The following is a 20,273-nucleotide window of genomic DNA, read 5'->3' on the forward strand; positions in this document are numbered from 1 at the left end:
CAGATATCGGTCACCCTGACGCTGCATGGTGAGGCCACCCAAACACTGCCTGCCTGAGAAAGGTGATGAGTAGATGGCTCTAACCCCAGAAGCTTGTAACTATCACCTCTCATGCAGCTAGGAAACCACCCTGGAGGCATGAGCTTGCACGGAAGCCACCAGGGTGTGGTCTCAAATGACAGCAGGACGTTAATATTAATCCAAGTAGCGCGGGGTGGGGGGGGGTACTCGAAAGCACTGAATCTCCCTCTTCCTCCCCTAAAACTATTCCAAGCTTTTTAAAAACGCTTTTAGTGTGGTGGGCCTTTCCCATGAGTGCTCACAAACAATTCACCTTCACACTACAGGCCATTAATCCAGTGGTGTTTATTCAAGCAGTATTCACACTTGCTGTTGAATAACAAGGGAATCAAGGCCCCCTTGAGATGGGGCTCTCACAACCCTGGCTTCTTTGGCTGAATTCTGTGGCTGACAAGGCTTTAGGTTTTTCCTCCACATCCCCGTCAAGGTTTTTCCTCACACCCCGCTTACCAGAACAGATTTGGTGGGGTGGTGAAGGCACGAGGCAGAGCCCAAGCACCACTCCATCAGCTCAGAAGAGGCCACACTGTTCCAGGTTTCATACAAAAAATTTAATAAATATTACTTTTCAAAATTTATTGCCAGGAACAACACATCAAAGATGCATTTTTATGTTCATAACACTAATAGGACAATACAAAGTATCTTCACGGTCTCAGTGGTGAACCAATGAAATTCCTCTGTTTTATAAGCCTTTTGGGTCTTCAACTTTGTAAATAGCATTTGATTTCCTCACTTAAGGCAGGCAGTGTACTCTATGGCAAATCTAAACAGTGATCTTACTGGACATTTTAAGGTTCAAGTATTCAACTAGCTTATTGGAATACTCCCTAAATGCAGTAGATAACAAAAAAAAAAAAAAATCAAATCTACAAGTGGTTCAGTATTAAAAGAATGGTGAAAAGAAATCAGAATTTACAAAATAAGACTGGTGTACTTCCACCTTCACACAATTGATATTTTTAATGATATTCAACCACTCATATTTTGGCTACGTTAAGTCGGAGCTCAGCTTGTTCCCTTAAACTGCTGTGTAGCCCATCACCTGCCTGTCTCTTTTCAAGTCTAAAGCAGAAAAAAAAAAAAGGAACCTGTTCTAGACTAATTTTCAAACTGCCTCAGTCAGTCCTTAAAACGTGTTTTAAAGTGATGCTATAGAAGGTGTTTTAAAACATCTGACGTCGTACAAAAAAAGAAAAAAAAAATCCGCCAGTATTCCAGGCACCGAAGGCCATCCTATTGTGTTTTAACTATTTTCAAACACCTTAATTTTGGCTTATAGGCAACACGTAATAAGAAAATAAGTTCAAAAAAATAAAGCCATATGCTTACAATGCTATCAAAAACCTTCAATTCTAAACACATACATATAAATAAAAAGGAATGATGTTTTAAGGCTCTTGATTATTAAGTTAATAAATCAAATATACACAGTGATTAATAAAAAAGAATTATTTACATAACTATACAAAATTCTACTTTTGACACATTTTTCCTCTTTAAATTCTTCATTTTACCAGCAACTGCTGACATCAAAGTCCCCCCTCCCCCAACAACAACAAAATACAATAAAAAAAATAAATAATAAACTCATTTGTGATAGTTGCTGTGGTTCTGAGCTGCAAAGGCACTTTCAAATACAGAACTACTTGTACGTCATCATAAAACCAATATACAAAAACAACTCAAGAGTCAATAAATATAAATAAAAACTACGATCCTAAGACTGCATCACCATCGGGACATCTGGCAGAGGTGGAAGCTCAGCCCAGGGGCTGGGCCTTCTCCTGGGAACCTGGTCCGAGAGGGGGCAGCTGCGGGGCCTGTGCACCAGGGCACTCGGGGCTTGTGTTTGCATAGCCGTGAGACGCAGCATGGGGTTCCCCAGCCAACCACAGCAACTACCATTGCCAGTGTAAGCCAGCTTGTCAGAACTTAAATTAACACAGGATTCTAAGTCAACGACAGCCTCAGACTGGAATAGGACATGACCGTTTAAGAACTACAAGCCCCCAGCGCCCTCAGACTCTACCTAGCGGCCACGGTGCCCACTGTCTGCTATACGATGTACTCCATCCGGTTTAAGCTCTGGGCACTTTCCAGGTCCCTGTTGTCCTGTTTGTTTGTCCAGTTTGGGTGTTTGGCCGGCGTGCCATTGGGGGGCTTCTCTTCTCTGTCTACCAGCGTGTATGCCGGCTGTTTGGCAAACCGGGCTTTCTGCTGGTGCTTGTCCATGTCGTCCTCCTCTACCTCCGAGTTGTGGGTCCTTATTTTCGACATTTTGGAGTTTTTGTTCTCGTAATCCTTGATGGGGACCGTGTTGGCCCCGTGCTTCTCGATGGGGTTTTTGATCTGGTTCAGCTGCTCCCGCACGTTGTTGGTGGTGTTGTCCTCAGAGGCCGCACGAGCGTGGCTGCTGGGCTTCCGCCGCTTCCGCACGCACCAGTAGAAGGCTGTCACCAGGCAACAGATCCAGGCCACAGTTAAGACAGAGCTCAGCAGAGGAACCAGGAAATCTGTAAGGCGGGCACAAAACCAATGAACTCTCAAAAAAGAAAAAAAAAAGAAAGCTACCGCATGAACAAAAGACTACTGACAGTGGTTCCCCTGTCCTTAGTCCCTACAAGGGGTGCTATGGGGACAAGCCCCTTTTCACAATTACATATTGTCACTTCACAGGTTGATAAGCAAGTACAGGATCTGGGCCCTTGGAGACCCTGACACATTTGTCCCCAGAGACCAGGCACAGCAGCAACTCCTAGAGGCTCCTGACTCTGTGTGGAGAGAGCAGCATCTGGTTCAGTCGAGGGAAGACTGGCTCCTCAGGCAGCTGGTTATAGGGTCCGATTTTCAGAATTACCAGAAACCTGATCTGAGCGTGCAGAGCTCACATGTCCCAGATGCTCATGCACCCTGTTTCTCACCTAGCTACAACAGCTATGGCCAAAAGGGGGGCCTGGATGTCCTGCAGGGCCAACGAGCTGCCTATCAAACCAGTGTTCACGGGACTTAGGCTGGGCTGTCCTACGCCACTAGAATGCCACAGCAGGGTTTGCGTGGCCAGGAGTTTGAGGTGCCTCAGTGCACTCTGCCTTAGAAACAACATGTTCTGCAGAGGTCCCCCCTTTGAGAGCACAGCTTGATGGCAGGGAAAGAAGTCCGGTACTTGGTCATGGCAGCTGGCCTCAGTTTTTTCACCGGTTAAATGGCAGCCGGGGGGGGGGGGGGGGGGCTCCTCGAGACAGGGAACCATCAACTAACACCCCACCTGCTGCTTTTGTTGGATGGTGAGATGAGATCAGTTTGCTCGTCCTCAAAGGGACCGTTCCCACCTACCTGTTCTGTTCTTCACAGGCCGCCTCTGCACTCGCACTTCCGCAACCGCAGCAATAAGCGAGCTATTCCCATCACGTTTGCTAACGAGATCTATGATTTTGTCAGTGATTTCCTTGATAGGGTTTCCATCATCCCGTATGTCTTCAGCAGACTGGAGAAAAAGGAGAACTGTGAGATGGAGGGTCAGGGCCGCACTCCACAGTAGGCTTTATTCAAAGTTACTTAAACATGTGAGTCCAGCTTTGCTGTGCTCAGATACTGGCTAACTTAAGTTTGTTAACTACCTTGCAGTCACATAATTAAGTCTGACTGAGTCTTATACTTACAATGGCCACATGTATTTCATTGTTCGCAGAAGGGGAAGGCTCACAAGCTATGTAGATTGAGTATTCGGCGGAAACATTCTTTAAAATATTCAAATTCCTCAATTCACTGCAAATATGCTCCGTGGTAAGGCCCTAGAATCACATTTTAAAAGGACACATGTAGGATACTGGAAGAAAAAGAAAAGGCTGAGGTTTCTTTGGAAGTTAGGAATTTAAGCTAAGGAGAACAAGGTCCTAGCTGGTGACACTCTGCCTTGGAAGCAGCAGACACACCCTTCCATTCCAAAATAAAAAAGTAGTGGTTCCGTACCGGCGACATCATCTCTTTGTTGAAGGTGAATGTGATGTTTGCACAGTTATCCTGGTAGTAGGGGTCAGAAGTGCACTTGGTCTTCACGGGCTGGAGACTGGAAGACCGACACTCACCCACACCCGTGCAGGGGCGGACAAAACACTGGTCATCCAGGATAGGGATGCAGCTTTGCCCACTGGGGCACTCACTGTGCCCTTTGTGGAGCAAGCAGGGTCGAGGGCCACACCAGACCTAGAGGGGTGGGGAGGGGGAGAGAGAGAGAGAGAGAGAGAGAGAGAGAGAGAGGGAGCAGGCGGCTCAGGACAAACACCCAATGGCAACTCCAGGATGCAGGTGATCTGTGGCATCCCCCACACTGTACCTTCGAGCAGGCGATCCTTCCATTCAGGCACTGGCATGTATTGCAGTCATCATCCCACTTGGCCCCGTCTGGGATCACACTCCCCATGGTGATACAAGGTCTCCCTGAAACTGAAATGCAGGAATGCAGGAGTCCAAGGGGTTTCCTTTTCTATAGACTGTTCTCTCCACTCTTCACTCCCTCCCTGTTAGGGAAGGAATTACATCTGTGCCCTCTGCCATGGGACAACAGTTACCCCCCAACAAAGGGCAGGTGTTCTTCCCTCTCCTGCTGCCTTTGCACATGGCATTGTGACCTCCTTGGGCCACTGCAGCATTACTGGATGTGATGGGAGCTAAGTCTCTCATGGTTGAGCTTGGATTCTTTCAGGCCTGCCATTTGCCAGATATGGCTGCTGGTCCAAGGAGGGTGAGGAAACACAGAATAGACCTGAACCCACCCTGCAACACATTATCACCCTGCCTGCCCCGCATGCCCACGATCAATACAAACAAATGCCTGCTCTAAGCCACACATTGGGGGATGGTCTGTCACACAACATAACTACGTAATTGCCCAGGAGTTGACTAAAAACGGCTACCCTGTTTGTAGGGGACCCCTTAAGTTTCCCCTTCCCTGAGGCCTCCTCTGCATATCCCCCCTCTGTGTTCTCTTCCTGAGCACAGTGCCCGCTCACCCCATAAGACGCAGCCAGCTGCGGCCTGACCCACATACCTTCTTGGCACTTGGCACCACTGTGCCCTGGGGGACAGACACACTGGTAGCCATTGATCTCATCCACACAGGTTGCCCCAAAGGCACAGGGTGAGGACTGGCATTCGTTGATGTCTAGGAGAAACGCAGTTCAAGTTTAGGCTCCAATGGGAAGCAATAATGGTTTTCTAAGTTTTTTACTGACCTAACATACAGATAGAAAAGCATATAAACCCAAGTATAAGCTTGATGAATTATCATGTAACCAGCACCCAAATAAACTGATCATCAGTACCCCAAAAAACTCCACCAGTCACTGCCCCACAAAGATCACCATTAGCCTGACTTAGCTGAAAATCTTTTCAGATCAGTTTTTTGTTTTTTTTTTTTTCCTTAAGGTTTATTGTTGTGGGTTTTTTGGGTTTTTTTGGTTTTTTTTTAGAGAAACAGAGCACGAGTGCAGGAGAGGCAGAGAAAGAGGGAGGCACAGAATCTGAAGCAGGCTCTGGGCTCTGAGCTGTCAGCACAGACCCTGACACAAGGCTCAAACGTACAGACTGAGACATCATGACCTGAGCCAAAGTCGGATGCTTAACCGACTGAGCCACCCAGGCACCCCAGGAGGCCACAATTTTTAGTTCTTTTTTATCAGATAGTAAAAGAGCAAGGGCTGGCAAAGTTCTCGAAAAGGGTCAAATATTTTAAGCTTTGCAGGCCATGTGAGTTCTGTCTTGACTACTCAATTCTGTTATAGCATGAAAGCAGCTTGAGACAGTATATAAATAGGTGAGTGTGGCTGTGTGCCAATAAAACTATTTACAAAAACAAGCAGTGGGCCCAGACCATAGTTTGCCAGCACAACTTAGAAACATGCAGTAGACCAAATGTACCCTTATTTAGTGAAGACCAGTCAGTCCCAGACTTGGTGATCTCCAGCACTAGTGAAATTTCAAATAGTTTGGGTATGAAAACAAAAAAAAAAAATCACTTTTTTTTGGGGGGGGGGGAGGGAGGAAAAAAAAGGCTTATAAAAAAGTAGGAAAAGGCTCAAAATAAAGCAACATCAAAAGCACCCTGACAAACTTCATTGCCCATCTCCCATTTTAATCATGTCACCAAGGCATGACCTTTAGAAACCACAACCCTCATCCCTTCTACTGCCCTTAGCTCTGTCCTCTGTGGGTAATGTCCACTGGCTCATAATTTTAGGGTAGTCCTGGGAAAAAGCACCCTCTTCCTTTAAGGCCTCAGAATAGATTAATGGTCAGATTCTGTGGCTTGTACCGCCTCCCCTAGAAGGGGGTTGTGCCACCCGGGGAAGGATCAGCAGATACCTGCAAATTTCCAGCCAGAGCTATCTTAATCCCAGCTGGAGGTGGGAGGCCACTTGCCTATCAGGGCTACTTAAAGGGAGCAGTGACCTTAATTGTTTTCAAGACTGAAAGTACAGGCCAAGGGCTGGTGTTGGGGGAAAGAAAGCCACTAGGGAAACCAACTAGGGCTGCTCCTTACTTATTCTGCAGTCAGGTCCAGCAAAGCCTGGGGCACACTCACACCGGTACCAGTTGTCTCCATCCACGCACGTGCCACTGTTGTAACTGAGAAGGAAAGCAAAGGCCACTCAGTAACCAGCCTACCGATCCAAGACTCCACCAGTTAACCTCAGCTGTGCCAATTACATTCAGTGGCTCCCACCCTTGGCCACCCTCGCCACTACTCGGGGAACTTTAAAAATACTGATGCCGGGGTCCCACCCCCGGAGAGTCTAATTTCAGTCTCCCTTGCAGTCCAGGCATTGAGACTTATAAAAACTGCCCAGGTGATTCTCATGCACAGCCAAGGTTGAGAATCACTGATCCAAAAGAAGGCACAACCTGGCTAACTAAAGTGTGGTCCAGACCAGCAGGATGAGCAGCACCTGGGAGCTTGTTTGACAGGCAGGGTCTGCGGCCCCACCCCAGACCTCCTGTATCAGAACCTGCATTTTAGACAAGATCCCTAGGTGATGCCCATGCACACTACAGCCAACAAGCGCTGGCTTAAAAGGTGGCCATGCTTACCAGGGGTGAGGACTGCAGTCATTGGTATCTGCAAAGTAAAAAAGACAACTTAATAGTAAGGCCTTCACCAGGCAAAGCAGTTTTAAGCTTAAGGAGAAACACCACTGATCTCCATAATACCCATATGATAGACCTATAGTTAACACCAACAAAATGCGCTTAAGACCTCTGCTCAATTGGAACCAGGCCTGCAACACACTTTGTTCCATGTGCCGTGGGACACTGCACAGGAAGAGGCCCCGGTCAGGGCGGGAAGGGGGCTGTGAGAATGGAAGGAGACAGGCTGCTGGTCAGACCCACGCTGGGAAGCGAGACACCATCTGTCTCCACTTATCTCAACGGCGACTTTCTCATGCCCAGGTCAGGGCTGCAGCCCATCAAGTGCATTAGAACAGATCCAGGTGATGCAGAAGCAGACATCAAACAGCTCTGCTTCTGGTTTCCATCTCGAGTCCCCGAGGGTGTCAGGATGTGCTCCTGCAGCCCTCGGAGAGTTCAAGGCGGGTGGGGCAGGGGACACTCACTCTGAGTACAGATGGGCCCCTCCCAGCCTTCTTTGCAGACACACGTGAAGGAGTCGCCGTTGACCACACAGGTGCCCCCGTTATGGCAAGGGTTGGGCAGGCAACTACTGTTTCGGGCTACGAGACAAGAACAGACAGGACCACCCTCCCTGAGGATCCGAAAACAGTCTGGAGAGGCCAGAACCAGACCCGCCAGGGAAAGTCACAAGTGCCCAGATGGCCGTGGCGACCCCATGTGAGGCAGAAAACTACCTATGTTGCAGGTCGTCCCTTCCCAGCCTCCAGGACACATGCACTTGAAAGCATCCCCTTCGTCATAGCAGGTGCCACCGTTGTTGCACGTGGCCTCATCACACTGGCTGTCACCTGGAGGAGGAGGATCTCAACTTGAGCCCCTGGCCAGCCCCTCCTCGCAGAAGACGGAGGGTGGGAGGGGTCGCAGAGATGGGGCCCTAGTCAGCTACCACTTACGTGAGTGGCATGTCTTTCCTTTCCACCCGTTTTTACAGTCACAGTAAAAGTCGTTGACAAGGTCACGACACGAGCCCCCATTGTGGCAGGGATTCTGGCTGCAGTCGTTAATGTCTAGAATCAAAGAGGAGACACCCAGCTGAAGATGCTTCTAGGACCATGCCCACCCAGCATGTAAGAGCCGCACCCTTGCTATGGTGATGGCTACCTCCACCCAATGCTCTCCACTCCAAGGTCCAAGACCAGCTGAGCCATCCCAGGACATAAACACCTTCACTGCTTTCTAAGAGTGGGTTATTTCTAACACCACGAGGTGGCAAGACAGGGGCAGGCTTCTGTCACTCCCGTGGAAATTAAAATCAGGACAGGTACAAGTTACAGTCAAAACAAAAGGAAGATTACTGTCTCTGCAAGCAGGGTATTTATCCTAATTACAGCCTGATTCTCTAGCTCCTCAGCTGCTGTTCCTTCCGGTTGGCTGTCTTCAGCATTCAACAGGACACAGGCAGTGCTATGCCATGACAAGAACTATGGGGGTCTTGTGGTTGGTCAGGCTCCCATTAAAAAGAAAAGCCTCCCGTGAAGACTCCTCTCACCCCAGCATCCCAGAGCTGTCTGGCCCATGAAGACCACAGACTCACTGGTTTCACAGTAGGCCCCCTCCCAGCCGTCACTACAGATGCACTTGTAGGAGTTGACACCATCGATGCAAGTACCGCCATTTTTACAGGGGTTGCTCTCGCAGTCATTAATGTCTGTGAAGGGAAGGTGAAGAAGCTGGTAAATAAAGGCCAACTAGTGCCATAGCTAGGCACTGGTCCAAAGGCTGCCCCCTGAGAAAACGAGGTGCCAGGTGGCACCAGAGGATGCCTTGTCTGTTTTATTTAATGCCTCATAAGCTAAGCTACTTGGAGGGAGTAGAGAAGAAACTCAGCGGGACAACCCAAACTAGTCAGATTCCAGAATATTCTAACATAAACGATCTGAAGGGTCAGAGGCGTCAGTGATCTTATAAACACAACTCTGTCTTAGATCCTACATCTAATAGTAAACTTTCACTGGTCTCAACTGAAACGATTCAATCTCAAATGCTTCCTGAGCTGAGCAGAGAGGCAGGGTGGGGGTACCGTGCCCCATTCCCCAAAGAGGGGTCTTACTTTCATGGCAGTACGTTCCAGTGAAGCCTTTGTTACAGTCGCAGGTGAATTTGCCTCCCGACTGACTCTTGCACTTCCCGTGGGGACCACAGACGTTCGAGGAAATATACCGCACCCCCTCAGGCGTGTCATTGGAAGCCATGGCCACAGTGCAGCTGTCAATCACTAGAAGACACACTTGGGATCAGATCACGGCCGCGGACCCATAAGACACGGCATTCCCAAGGCAAGGACCCACGCCAAGCCTGCTTTCCTAGAGACAGGCACCCCTTGGCTAATGAGGGGAGTAAGTCAAGAGGCACCTCGAGGGCCAAGACTCTGGCAACGTGCCAGGTCACACTGACAGGCAAAGTGGAGACTCCAGGCAGTCAAGTGTTTTTTGTTTGTTTTTTAAGGCATTTTCTTCGTAGGTGGCTAAGAAGCCTACGTGTTGTCTGTGGGCCCCTCTCATCCTACCTTTGACATCTGTTTGACAGATTACTAAAGGAGAAAGAGCCAGCTTTCCTTCCTATTTAATCACACTAAAGCCAACAAAGAACAGAGAACCTGAAGACTGTGCTACCTCCTACAACAGCCACAGGACATTGGCGGCTATTTAAATTTAAATGAATTGAAATTCAGGAAAATAATCAGTTTCTAGGCCTGGGAGTCACACTAAAAGCTACCCTCCCTGACAGTCCACTGCTGCAGAAAGGTCTTCTGGCAGCACTGCTCTGAGGAATGTCTCAGGGTTGCAAATCCGCCCACCCCGGAACAGGACATGACTGTCCCACTGGTGGGCCTGAGTGGATTGTTCCCACATGTTCTGGCTTCCCCCAGCCATCAGGTTAGGGGGTTTCAATCTCAGCTACACAGCTTCTGAGACTATTGAGGGGAACTGGCAAATGGGGAAAGAGGACTGAGCCCTGGAGACGAGCCAGGGCCGCAGGTGGGGGAGGTACCTTCACAGGGAGTCGTGCGGCAGTGGTCTTTAAGGTGGGAGCAATTCTTGCCTTCGTAGTCCTCAGGACACTTGCAGAAATAGTCGCTGGCGCGGTTGTAGCACTGGGCACCGTGCTGGCAGGGATTGGGTTCACAATAATCGATGTCCAGCTGCAAGGACCAGGAGCAGAGGAGGGGGAAAAGAAACAAAGGCGTGACTATAAGTGCTCAGGGGCAGCAGATCCTGGAATCTGACCCCTTTACCTGCTTCCATCAGCAGAATGCTCTACGTAATATACAGTTATGTCCTAGAGACTGTCCAGATATGCATGGGAAAAACAGGGCAGAGTGGGAGAGCATGGAGTCGGGGGCACCAAGTCAAATCGACAGGCTGCTGACACTACGAAGGAAACCACTCCTCCGTGTCCTTCCACCTGCATTTGCCTAGCAAAAGTCCCTAGTCCCTGGATGGCAACTACAGAGTCAGGAGGGGAACAGGAAAGAAGAGGAAAGGGAAGGGAAAGGACAAACACAAGGAGGAGGAGGGCGGTGGGGGGGAGGGGATGGGGGGGGAGAGAGGATGGGGGAGGGGAGGAGGAAGAAGGGGGGAACCAAGGGAGGAAGAGGGGAGAGGAGGTGGGGAGGGGGAAAGAGGAGGAGGAGGAGAAGGGGGAGGGGAAAGAAGGGAAGACAGATGGAGGAAGAGGGGAAGGGGGGGTGGAGAGGAGAGGGCAGAGAGAGGAGGCAGAGGGAGTTCTGCTGTAGAAACTTGGCCTGTGGAGGTTCTAGCACAGCTCACCTGACAGAGGTTTCCAGAGAAACCAGTGGGACACAGACACTGGAATCTGTTGATTTCATTCTGACAGTGACCCCCATTCAAACAGGGGTTGCTGGCGCATTCATCGATGTCTCTCTCACAGTGATCGCCTGCATAGCCAGGTGGACAGATACAGCGATAACCATTAACCAAATCCTGGAAGAGGAAGAAGGAGGGGGGAGAAACACATGCTTTTTTCTATGTATTCCACAAACACGGGGCTTCAGCGGTCTAGCATGACTGCTGCCGTTCCACGGATTCACTGAAATCACCAAATGCCAAGCCTCCCGAAATGCTGAAGGGGAATTTCTACATGCATGCCTTCAAGATGGCTCCCAGGAGGCTGGGGGTAACACAAGCCCAAGTGAAACTTCCAGAGAATCACTTTTCACCTGCATTTTTAAATCCCTGAGGGACAGAGCTCTCTCAGGGTCATATAAATCTCACAGACTTGGGTCAATCATTAAGGTTTTCATTTAAGCAAAGATTTACATACCCGACAGGAGGCGTCATTCTGACACTGGCCAAGGCAGTCATTAATATCTAAAAAATAAACAAGTCCTCATATTAAAGAGGCAATTTACATTGAAACTAGGCTTAATTGAAAAGTGCTCTCCGCTCAGGACAGATAAAAGCCTCAAATCAGATTTCCTGTGTGCTTCCCCCTGACAGAAGGTTATTACACTGGGTGGGAACCCTCCCTAATTCCTCCAGAATGAGCGAGTGAAACTTCACATCATTGTTTTAGCCACCTTATAAGAATATGGCTGTTTTACTGGCTAATGAGCCTGATAAAGTGTATGTTTTCATTTCTGCACTGATCACTCCCTCTCCAAAAACATTCCCACTCAGGTTTTCCTTTTATCACTCAAGTCTTAGCACTGGAGCCAACGTACAGGCTGACAAAGCCTTCAATACCCAAGTTTCACAAAAATCAAAATCGAAACAAAAGGTACTCACTTATGTCACAATTCTGACCCGTCCAGCCTGGGAGGCAATCACAGTAGTAGCTGGCAATCAGATTCTTACAGGATTTGGCATTTACACAAGGTTTGGCCTCGCACTCATTTGCATCTGAAAGAAAACGCGAAGGGGTAGTGAGAAATGGAGATTTACCCCACCTCCCCCAAAACACCCTAGCAATAGTTTGCCTCCAATAGGAGACATGCTAATAACCTAAATCCCAGATACTAGGTTCCCGCTATTTTGAGCAGCTGATCCCTCTCCCTAGCCATTATCCAATAAGGTATGCTAATTGATAACTTTCAGGCTGCTGGTTAACAACTGGCCCCCAGCCGGAAGAGCAGAAAGCCACCAGGCATTGCTGTATAACTCTCCACGCAGCCTAGTTGCTGGGATTTAAATGTGGCAGTAAGAATGCAGACAGCTCATTCCTCATGAGACCATCCCCGTTTGGAACCCAGCTGAACACTCCTCGGACAGACGATTGACATGGTTCAAGGGATCCCACGACTTTCCCACAGGGCCTAAAAGAGCTAGGCCATCTGCATTCGAGTTCTCTCTCCCAGGCCCGCCGGACTCTCGACAATAAATTACTTTTTAGTAGGATGGTGTGCAAACTCACACCACCACAGGCTCATCTTCTATAACAGCTCTGATCATCAAAGCTAACCTCGGTGCAGGAATTTCCTTACCTAACTGGCACGTTTTGCCAGTCCACTGGGGCGGGCACACACACTTGAATCCATTAACCAAGTCCTGGCAGGTGCCCCCATGGGAACAGTTATTTGGAGAACAGTCATCAATGTCTGTTGGACAAAAGGGAAAAAAGAGCTGGCATTTTAATCTCAGTCCGTTTGACAATTAGATAATTTAACGCCAACCCTTACACGAGGGGCCTTCACTTAAGAGCCAGACACCTGCTAGAAGTGACCGCTATGACGATAAGGCCTGATTTTAGCTTTAAATCCTCCAGTGCCCCAGTTCATTTAATCCCCAACCTAAGCAGCAGGGAGAGCCAGCTGGATCCCCAGAGCATCAACCCATGGGTAACATGGCTCATCTAGCTCTGCCTACTCCTTATTTTTAAAGGAAAGTTCCAGCATGGCTCAGGGGTAGCTAAGAAGTAGTAAGGAAAAAGAACTCTTCTTTACTGGTAGAAAACATTATTCTTACTTGCTCACAGAGTTTTCCCAAAATTCCATACCTGGGGTCTACATCCCACCCCACACCCTCTACACTGGACTATATACAGTGGCCTCTTCATTCACCTACTACCCACTTCTGAAGTACCAGGCTTTCTCTGGGAATTCGGTCATCGGCTCCTCACAACCCTAAGAGATGGGAATTGCTACTGTCTCCTTTAAACAGGGCACCGGGAGGTAAACACCGGCCCTAGGAGAGGCAGGCAGGCAGGCGCCACAGTGCCAGCCCAGGTGATCCGACCCCAGAACCCACATTCTCGAGTGTGCGTGCTGCACTCAGGGTGCTGAGCACAGTGGTTCTCAGGCCTGGCCGCACCTCAGAAACCCAGGTGCTTATTACAAAATGTGGACTCCCCAATTCCAAAGGGAAACTGTGGGAAGGACCCATCTGCATTGTCCGGCACCCAGGTGGTCCTGACGTGCAGCCAGGCCTTGCAGCCACAACAACCCTGTAGCCCAGGTCTCTCTTTGGGGGCCACCTGCACCCATGATGAAATCCAGGAGTGACAGCCTCCCCGACGGGCAGCCTCTCCATGGCTGCAGGAACCAGAACCAGAACTTGATTTGAAGGAGGCAGAGCTCCAGGGAGCACATGCAAAGGATGGAGGTCTCCCATGGAGAAGGCTCTTCAGTAGCAGACACACGTGCTAACTTAGCGCAGGAGGATGAGGGTGCAGCGCAAAGGCCGGAGAAGCCCCAGCCAGACTCCCCGCCAGACTCCCCACCAGACCACTGGCAGAATCCACCCCTTCCCACTGAGACCTGACCTTGAACCAAGCCCAGGCGCCTGCCCCCAACCCCGTATCTGATCCTCCGGAAAAGACACAGGCCACAACCCAGACTTACTCGTGGAACACGTGGGGCCCGTCCAGCCCGGGGAACACTCACACTCAAACCCCAGCGAGGTCTCCCGGCAGCTGCCCCTGTTGTGGCAGGGGTCAGACAGGCAGGCATGCTCCGCTGCGAAAACCAGGAGGGCAGTCAGCAAGGGGCTCCCGCTTGTCGCTACCTACGTCCTCTCCCCGCCGCCAAGTCCCACGCCTGGGCCACCAGCTCAAGCTCGCTTCGAAAAAATGAAAGCAAGCATGTGCTATAAGCCCACTGTGTCTACAGGAGACAGGAAGTCCTCTTTCTAAGTGTCTCCAGTCACATTCCAAGGCATCTGTGAGCCGGGTAGCCGCATGGCCAACACCCCACCCCCCACGCTAGCCAGCATCACCACAAACACTGGTGCTGCTAAAAGGAACTTTCAAAGACCCACAGAACTGCTGAGACAACCATCTTCACTTTGGAGGGTATTTTCATCTTTTTACGTGTCCTTAAGCGTGTTGTGTTATTTTTTTTCTCAAGCTGAGGGTAGGGAGGGGTCTCATCCTGCCTGGGCCACTTACCGATTTCACAGTTGGGTCCTGAATACCCCTCAGGGCAGGAACACTGATACTTGTCAGGACCTGTGTTGCTGCAAGTTCCCCCATTGAGACAGGGCTGGCGAGTCCCACAGTAGTTGAGATCTGCCAGAAAGACCCCAGGATGGGAGCTCAGAGAAGACCATACAGGCTGCTAACCTGCCATGTTTCTAGCTGCACCCCTACCCCCACCCCGTTTCTGTTTCAAAAAATAAAACCTGAAGGGGCACCTGGGTGGCTCAGTCAGTTAAGCATCTGACTTTGGCTCAGGTCGTGATCTCAGTTTGTGGGTTCACGTCAGGCTCTGTGCTGACAGCTCAGAGCCTGTAGCCTGCTTCGGATTCTGTGTCTCCCTTTCTCTCTGCCCCTCCCCCACTCGTGCTTTCTCTCAAAAATAAACATTAAAAAATAAAAATAAAAAAATAAAACCAGAAAAAAATACCGCCAACCCCAGCACTAAAAGCAAATTCAAATTCAGAATTAAAAGTCCCTGCCAATAAAAATAAACAAAAGTAAAAAACTCGATTCTGGCTGCCCCACCCCTTAAAGTCTTCCTGTGCCCAAGGCCCCCCGTCCTGCCCCGAGATCCAGTCCCCAAGGGCCCTACCTTTGTCGCAGAGCTGGCCGCCCCAGTTGGTCTCACAGAGGCACTGCCAGGGCTCGTTACAGGTGCCATGGACGCACCCCGGGTGCGGGATGCACTTGTCACAGTACAGGCCCTGCCAGCCATACTGGCACCTGGAGACAGACAGCACACTCTGCTTTAGTCCTTGGAACATTTGGGGAGCGCAACGTCATTTAAAGGCAAGGCTAAGAAGTCCAGGCCTTTCCTGTCTTGTTTCATTTTGGGGGATAGGACAGTTGACTCTCAAGGTTTACGCGGGGGCTCCGTCTAAGTAAACATTTTCAGTAGTTGGGCCAAGGTCCCCTCCCAGGCGACTCCCTACAAAAGCAGGGCTGTCTGGGGAGAGGCCGGCGGGGGCTGCCCTCACAAAGCCACTCTCTTCTCAGACTCACAAGGCTGTGCAAGGGTGGGGGCATGGAATAAATCAAGACCCCGCTGGCTACGGAGGCGAAGGAAGGACTCTCGGGTGACAATAGCCATGTGAAAGTCTTCCTAAACGCGGCACTGCTGGCAGCTTTTACACAGCGGCCAGGCTCTTTTTCTAAACAGCAAGTCACGACCCCAGCGCGCAAAAATGCAACAAGACACCCCAGTGCGGCAGGAAGCTGCCTCCCGATGAGGCTTTAGGAAATCACACAAGGGGGGGGGTGGGGAAGGGGGCACCCTCCTCTGGCAAAGAGGCAGCTGAGATCTCGGAACCCACTTTTGCAGGAGGGTGAGGGAGGCAACAGCACTTGGAACCAATCCCATGGATAATTTACGACCCACTACCGGAGCTGCTTAGGCTAATTCATTTTATAGTTATTTCTCACTTTGCAAAAAGAAAAAAAGGTCAACCCAGTTTATCTAGTATTGGGGAACAGAGTCGAGTTTCCTTTATAAGCGCCTCATTAATCAGACTCTTCGGAGGCCAAATGGTGCCTTTGATCCCCAAACAAAAACACAAACATAAACCTTCACCTGGGGTGGAGGAGGGGCAGGGTCTCAGCCACCAGCCCCTCAAGTTTCAAGCCCTCGGAAACTTTAACTGCCTTCTCAAAACTCAAGCTGTGACAAACAGGAGGGGCCCCTGGAAAGCCTGGTGAAGGTGGGGTGAACTTGGTACAGGGATGGGCAGAGTATTTCTATAACAGGACCTGGGAAAAGCTGAGGGAAGAACTACCACCACCCTCCCCCACCCCCAACCACTCAGCTGTAACTCTGGAAAACAAGCACCCCCAAGAAAGGAAAGCTTTCCGTTTCCAGAGAGCTGGAGGCAGGCTAGCAAATCCTTGTCATGGGAAAATTATAGGGATCCAGCTAATAGCTAATCACCCACGGCCAAGAGTCAACTTAACCCCTGAGAACACTGACTAACCACTTCCTAACTTCTACAAACAAGCCATCCACACCCCAGTTCAAAGAACCACCAGAATGCGTGGTTTAAAATGAATCAGACAGAAGATTTGGCTTTATGTAAAACAGAACATTAGTCTAAATGACAAGTGACCATTCAGAGGAGTAAAGAAAAAAATCTGGCAGAAATTTCGTTAAGAAAGTGGGACACTCAAGTTCGTGGGAGTTGGGGGGGGGGCAGGGTTCATTCAGTAAAAGATGAATATTCCTAGCTTGAAATATTAAGAGGGAACTGATTTGGAAATAGCAGTATTTCTTACTGTCTTCTTACTCCCTTCCAAATTAAGGATCAGTACACCTCTTCCATTTGCCTAATAAAAGCAAGAAGAGGCAGCTGAGGACCCAACCTCACCTCTTAATTAATGAGCGCTGGATCCCCAAGCATAAAAAAGAAACCACAAGAGGCCACAGATGACTTCAAAAGAAAACAAATAAAAATACTGACCCTAAAGAGGCATCCACAAAGTTATCCCAGTTAAATAATCTATGATTAAGGTTCTCATGAGAATTTGAAGTGACTGTCTTCATATGATGATTCATCATTAAGTTTGATATTATTGGCAGGCTTGCAATAAAGCAAGCATGTGCAACCAGGAGAAGGAATCTCAGTCTACTTGGGAACAACAAAACCAGTAAAGGTTTCTCATGTGAGGATAAAAAACAAAACAAAACAAAAAAAAAACACACAAACAAAAAAAAACACCTCTGTAATACATAATCCAAAAGACAACTTACAGGGTAACTCGCCATTCAGCTATTTCTGGAGCAGGACACAACCTGAACCTCCTGGGCTAGAAGGTTCTGTTTTGATTTTCCTTCAAGGTAGGCAGAACAAGATGGGCTGAGGAGACTATGCAAATGACGTGTGGGAAAGTCGCACCTTAAGTAAATAAGGGCACCGGTGCGTGTCTGGGCAGGGAGTGGGAGGGGAGACTTCGAAAGAGAAAGGGCTAAATTCTGGAAACAAAGCCTGTTGTTCTGGCTGGGAGGGCCCTCCCATGCGCAGCAGCATGCCTATTCTGATGACAGCAGCAGAAATCAGGACTCCGCTGATACCCATCTGAGCTCTGCACGCGGAGCAGGCCCAGAGTGGCTAATAGCGCTGCTGATCTGACTTTCTCCAGGACACCCTTAATTATGAAGAGCACAGGTAGGTGGATTCCTGCTCAACCTTTGACAGCAATGCTGTTAAATACTACCGTCAGCTGCCACCATGGGGCTTCATATGCGAACCCACCCAGCCTTCCAGAAAATAAACTTTTCTCTCAAGTGTCAGAAGAGACAACTTCAGGTCAGCCTGGTTTTACTGGACTTCCAGCTGCCTTGGTTTTCACTTCAGTGTCAAGCCTCAGAGCTCAGTGTCCCCCCTGCATGGGAGGGGAACAGATGCCGTGGTGGAGCCATGAAGGTAAAGACCACAGAGAATTCTCTGTAGAGTGGCAGTCCTCAAAATACACTCACTTGGTAGGCTCTTCAAAATGCAGATTCTTGGGCCAACCCCTGGACTGGGGTTCAGTGGGTGGGGGGCAGTACCCAGGAATCTGAATTTTGACGGTTCCCCGTCACTTCAAGGGAATTCTGACTTGAGTACTGAGGTTGGGGGCAGTGATTCCCAAAGTCCGGTCCCACCAGCAACAGCAGCAGCACTGGGGAGCTTGTTAGAAATGCAGAGACTTGGGCCCACCCAGACCTATGGAATCAGTCTCTGCATTAGAACAAGAGCCCCAGGTAACATCTGTTTGAGATGCACTGGTTTAGATTGTTTTATATGCTTCCCTTGGCTCAAACCAGGGTGGCGTCTGGGGCAAAAATGAGAGGCCCCAGGGATCCTTTTGGTGTCACCCTCAATCTGCTAATCCTGAAGATTTGGGAGGAAGGAGAGTAAAGTGGGAGATTGTGTCAAAATGCCACAGACACCAACACTATTTCCTGAAGCAAGCCTTTCCTAAATGGGCATAATGTACATTTCAAGGAGGCTCCAAAAACTGTAATCGTGAACCAGTCAGGGTGGGTCTCTGGCTTCTGCATTGTCCGGGACCATAAAAGAACAGACTTCAAAGGCCAGCAGCAAAAGTCTACATTCATCAGGCTCAACTGACAAGATTCCAGCGCAGCCATTAACCTCTCAGCACCGGCCTGCTCCCGCCTGCAAAGGGGCCAGGAGATTGTACTAATCCCATTCTAAAGAATGCTCCGCTGTCCCCTATTGATGGGAAAAGTGGGGGAGGGCTAGGAGATGGCAAACAAGGTTGGGGGAGGAGACAGACTCAAAGAAACCCACATCCCTCCATCTCATCCATTAGCACTTTAAGGGGAAGAATATAAAAACGTGTTATCAATTTACAGAACAGTTAATACATGAAGTCACTGACTATGCCCATAAGAGTTTTTTTTTTTTTTCCAAGAGAGAAGTGTGCACATTCCACCAGACAGCTGGTATAATTTAATAAGCTTCGGATGTGCCTATTTGAATTTTTTTTTAAAGCTTTCTTGCCCTCCAAAGAAAAAGAGGCGTATTCACAATAAATTCAGTCCCTCTCTTGCATTAAAGAATTAAAAGATAATAATAATAAGTCTAGTCATTTACCTGCAGTCACCTGGGAGTTTGCAAGACCCATGCTTGGGGCTACAGCCCTGTCGGCAAATAGCTGTAAAAAAACACAACACAGAAGGATGTGTCAAGCACATGGTTTCGTGCACCACCACCATCATGAGAATGGCCTAGTGCATTAAGCCTACAAAATCCACGATTTTAAGAGATCTCATGTCAAGTCCATTGTAAGGAGAGGAAGATGGGAGGTGCCCAAATAGCAAATCCAGCTTTAAACTTCAAGGCCGTGCTAGCAGATCTTCAAAACATGATCCTACTCAGAAACAAAATGCAGGCAAGTTGATGGGGGAGGGGGATCTTCATCCAGTCTGTCTAAACAATAGCTACCCTGCTCCCTGTCAGTTCCCACCCTCTCCAAGAGAACAGGAGCTGTGATCCTTCCTCATCTCAACCACTCAGTCCCATCCCAGCACATTCAGATGAGCTCCAGCCTTCTTAACCCCTACATCACCATCCCCTAGAATGCCTGATGTCTCAAAAATCCCATGGGACTAACAAAGCCAAGCAGGCTGGCTTCATTTGGCAGGCTAATCTGGGGGCCAGCTCTGGTGGCACTTCTGTGAAGTAGCCTCACAAAGCAATTCTGCTTCCTTGATTAAAAGAAAAAAATTTGAACAGATGGTAAGAAATACTACACATGGTTTTTAAGTAATTGTTACTGATTTTTAAAACACCAACTACTATACGTTTATCAATTCATTGATCTGGATCCCGGAAATGCCATCCTTTAAAAATTCTAGTTATTTAAGAAAAGTCCAGGAGACCTGAAGATTCCTCTTCATCCCACTCCTTAGTCACAATTCAAAAACTCCCTTTTTGGGGATATCTTGAAAGAATTTACCAAATTATGTGAAATTAGCAGAGGACATTGAAGTTTGTGAGGGCCTAGTCTGGTCAACTAGACTTACCCATTTGCAGTGAATTAGAAGCTTTGTAAAGGTAAAGACCACAGATAATTCTGTGAACATCTGCGTCTGTGTACTAACTCACTGAATCTGGGCAGAAGGGCTG

General features: G+C 48.9%; 1 protein-coding gene across 1 annotated transcript in view; it reads right to left on the reverse strand.

Moving 5' to 3' along the window:
* Positions 1–610: 610 nt before the first annotated feature.
* Positions 611–20,273, reverse strand: part of JAG1 (jagged canonical Notch ligand 1) — a 35,877-nt gene continuing 16,214 nt past the window's right edge. The window contains exons 5-26 of the mRNA XM_027069567.2: positions 19,239–19,299; positions 15,239–15,369; positions 14,617–14,736; positions 14,072–14,185; positions 12,716–12,829; positions 12,021–12,134; positions 11,557–11,603; positions 11,043–11,216; positions 10,264–10,414; positions 9,323–9,487; positions 8,807–8,920; positions 8,166–8,279; positions 7,947–8,060; positions 7,695–7,811; positions 7,171–7,198; positions 6,623–6,708; positions 5,132–5,245; positions 4,418–4,527; positions 4,054–4,287; positions 3,744–3,875; positions 3,418–3,568; positions 611–2,597 (exon numbers count right to left, since the gene is read on the reverse strand). Coding sequence (XP_026925368.1) covers positions 2,140–2,597; positions 3,418–3,568; positions 3,744–3,875; positions 4,054–4,287; positions 4,418–4,527; positions 5,132–5,245; positions 6,623–6,708; positions 7,171–7,198; positions 7,695–7,811; positions 7,947–8,060; positions 8,166–8,279; positions 8,807–8,920; positions 9,323–9,487; positions 10,264–10,414; positions 11,043–11,216; positions 11,557–11,603; positions 12,021–12,134; positions 12,716–12,829; positions 14,072–14,185; positions 14,617–14,736; positions 15,239–15,369; positions 19,239–19,299 — 2,963 coding nt within the window. The 3' untranslated portion in view covers positions 611–2,139. The remainder of the gene's footprint in view (positions 2,598–3,417; positions 3,569–3,743; positions 3,876–4,053; positions 4,288–4,417; positions 4,528–5,131; positions 5,246–6,622; positions 6,709–7,170; positions 7,199–7,694; positions 7,812–7,946; positions 8,061–8,165; positions 8,280–8,806; positions 8,921–9,322; positions 9,488–10,263; positions 10,415–11,042; positions 11,217–11,556; positions 11,604–12,020; positions 12,135–12,715; positions 12,830–14,071; positions 14,186–14,616; positions 14,737–15,238; positions 15,370–19,238; positions 19,300–20,273) is intronic.

The sequence above is a fragment of the Acinonyx jubatus genome, chromosome A3 (genome assembly GCF_027475565.1).
Source record: "Acinonyx jubatus isolate Ajub_Pintada_27869175 chromosome A3, VMU_Ajub_asm_v1.0, whole genome shotgun sequence".
Lineage (NCBI taxonomy): Eukaryota > Metazoa > Chordata > Mammalia > Carnivora > Felidae > Acinonyx > Acinonyx jubatus.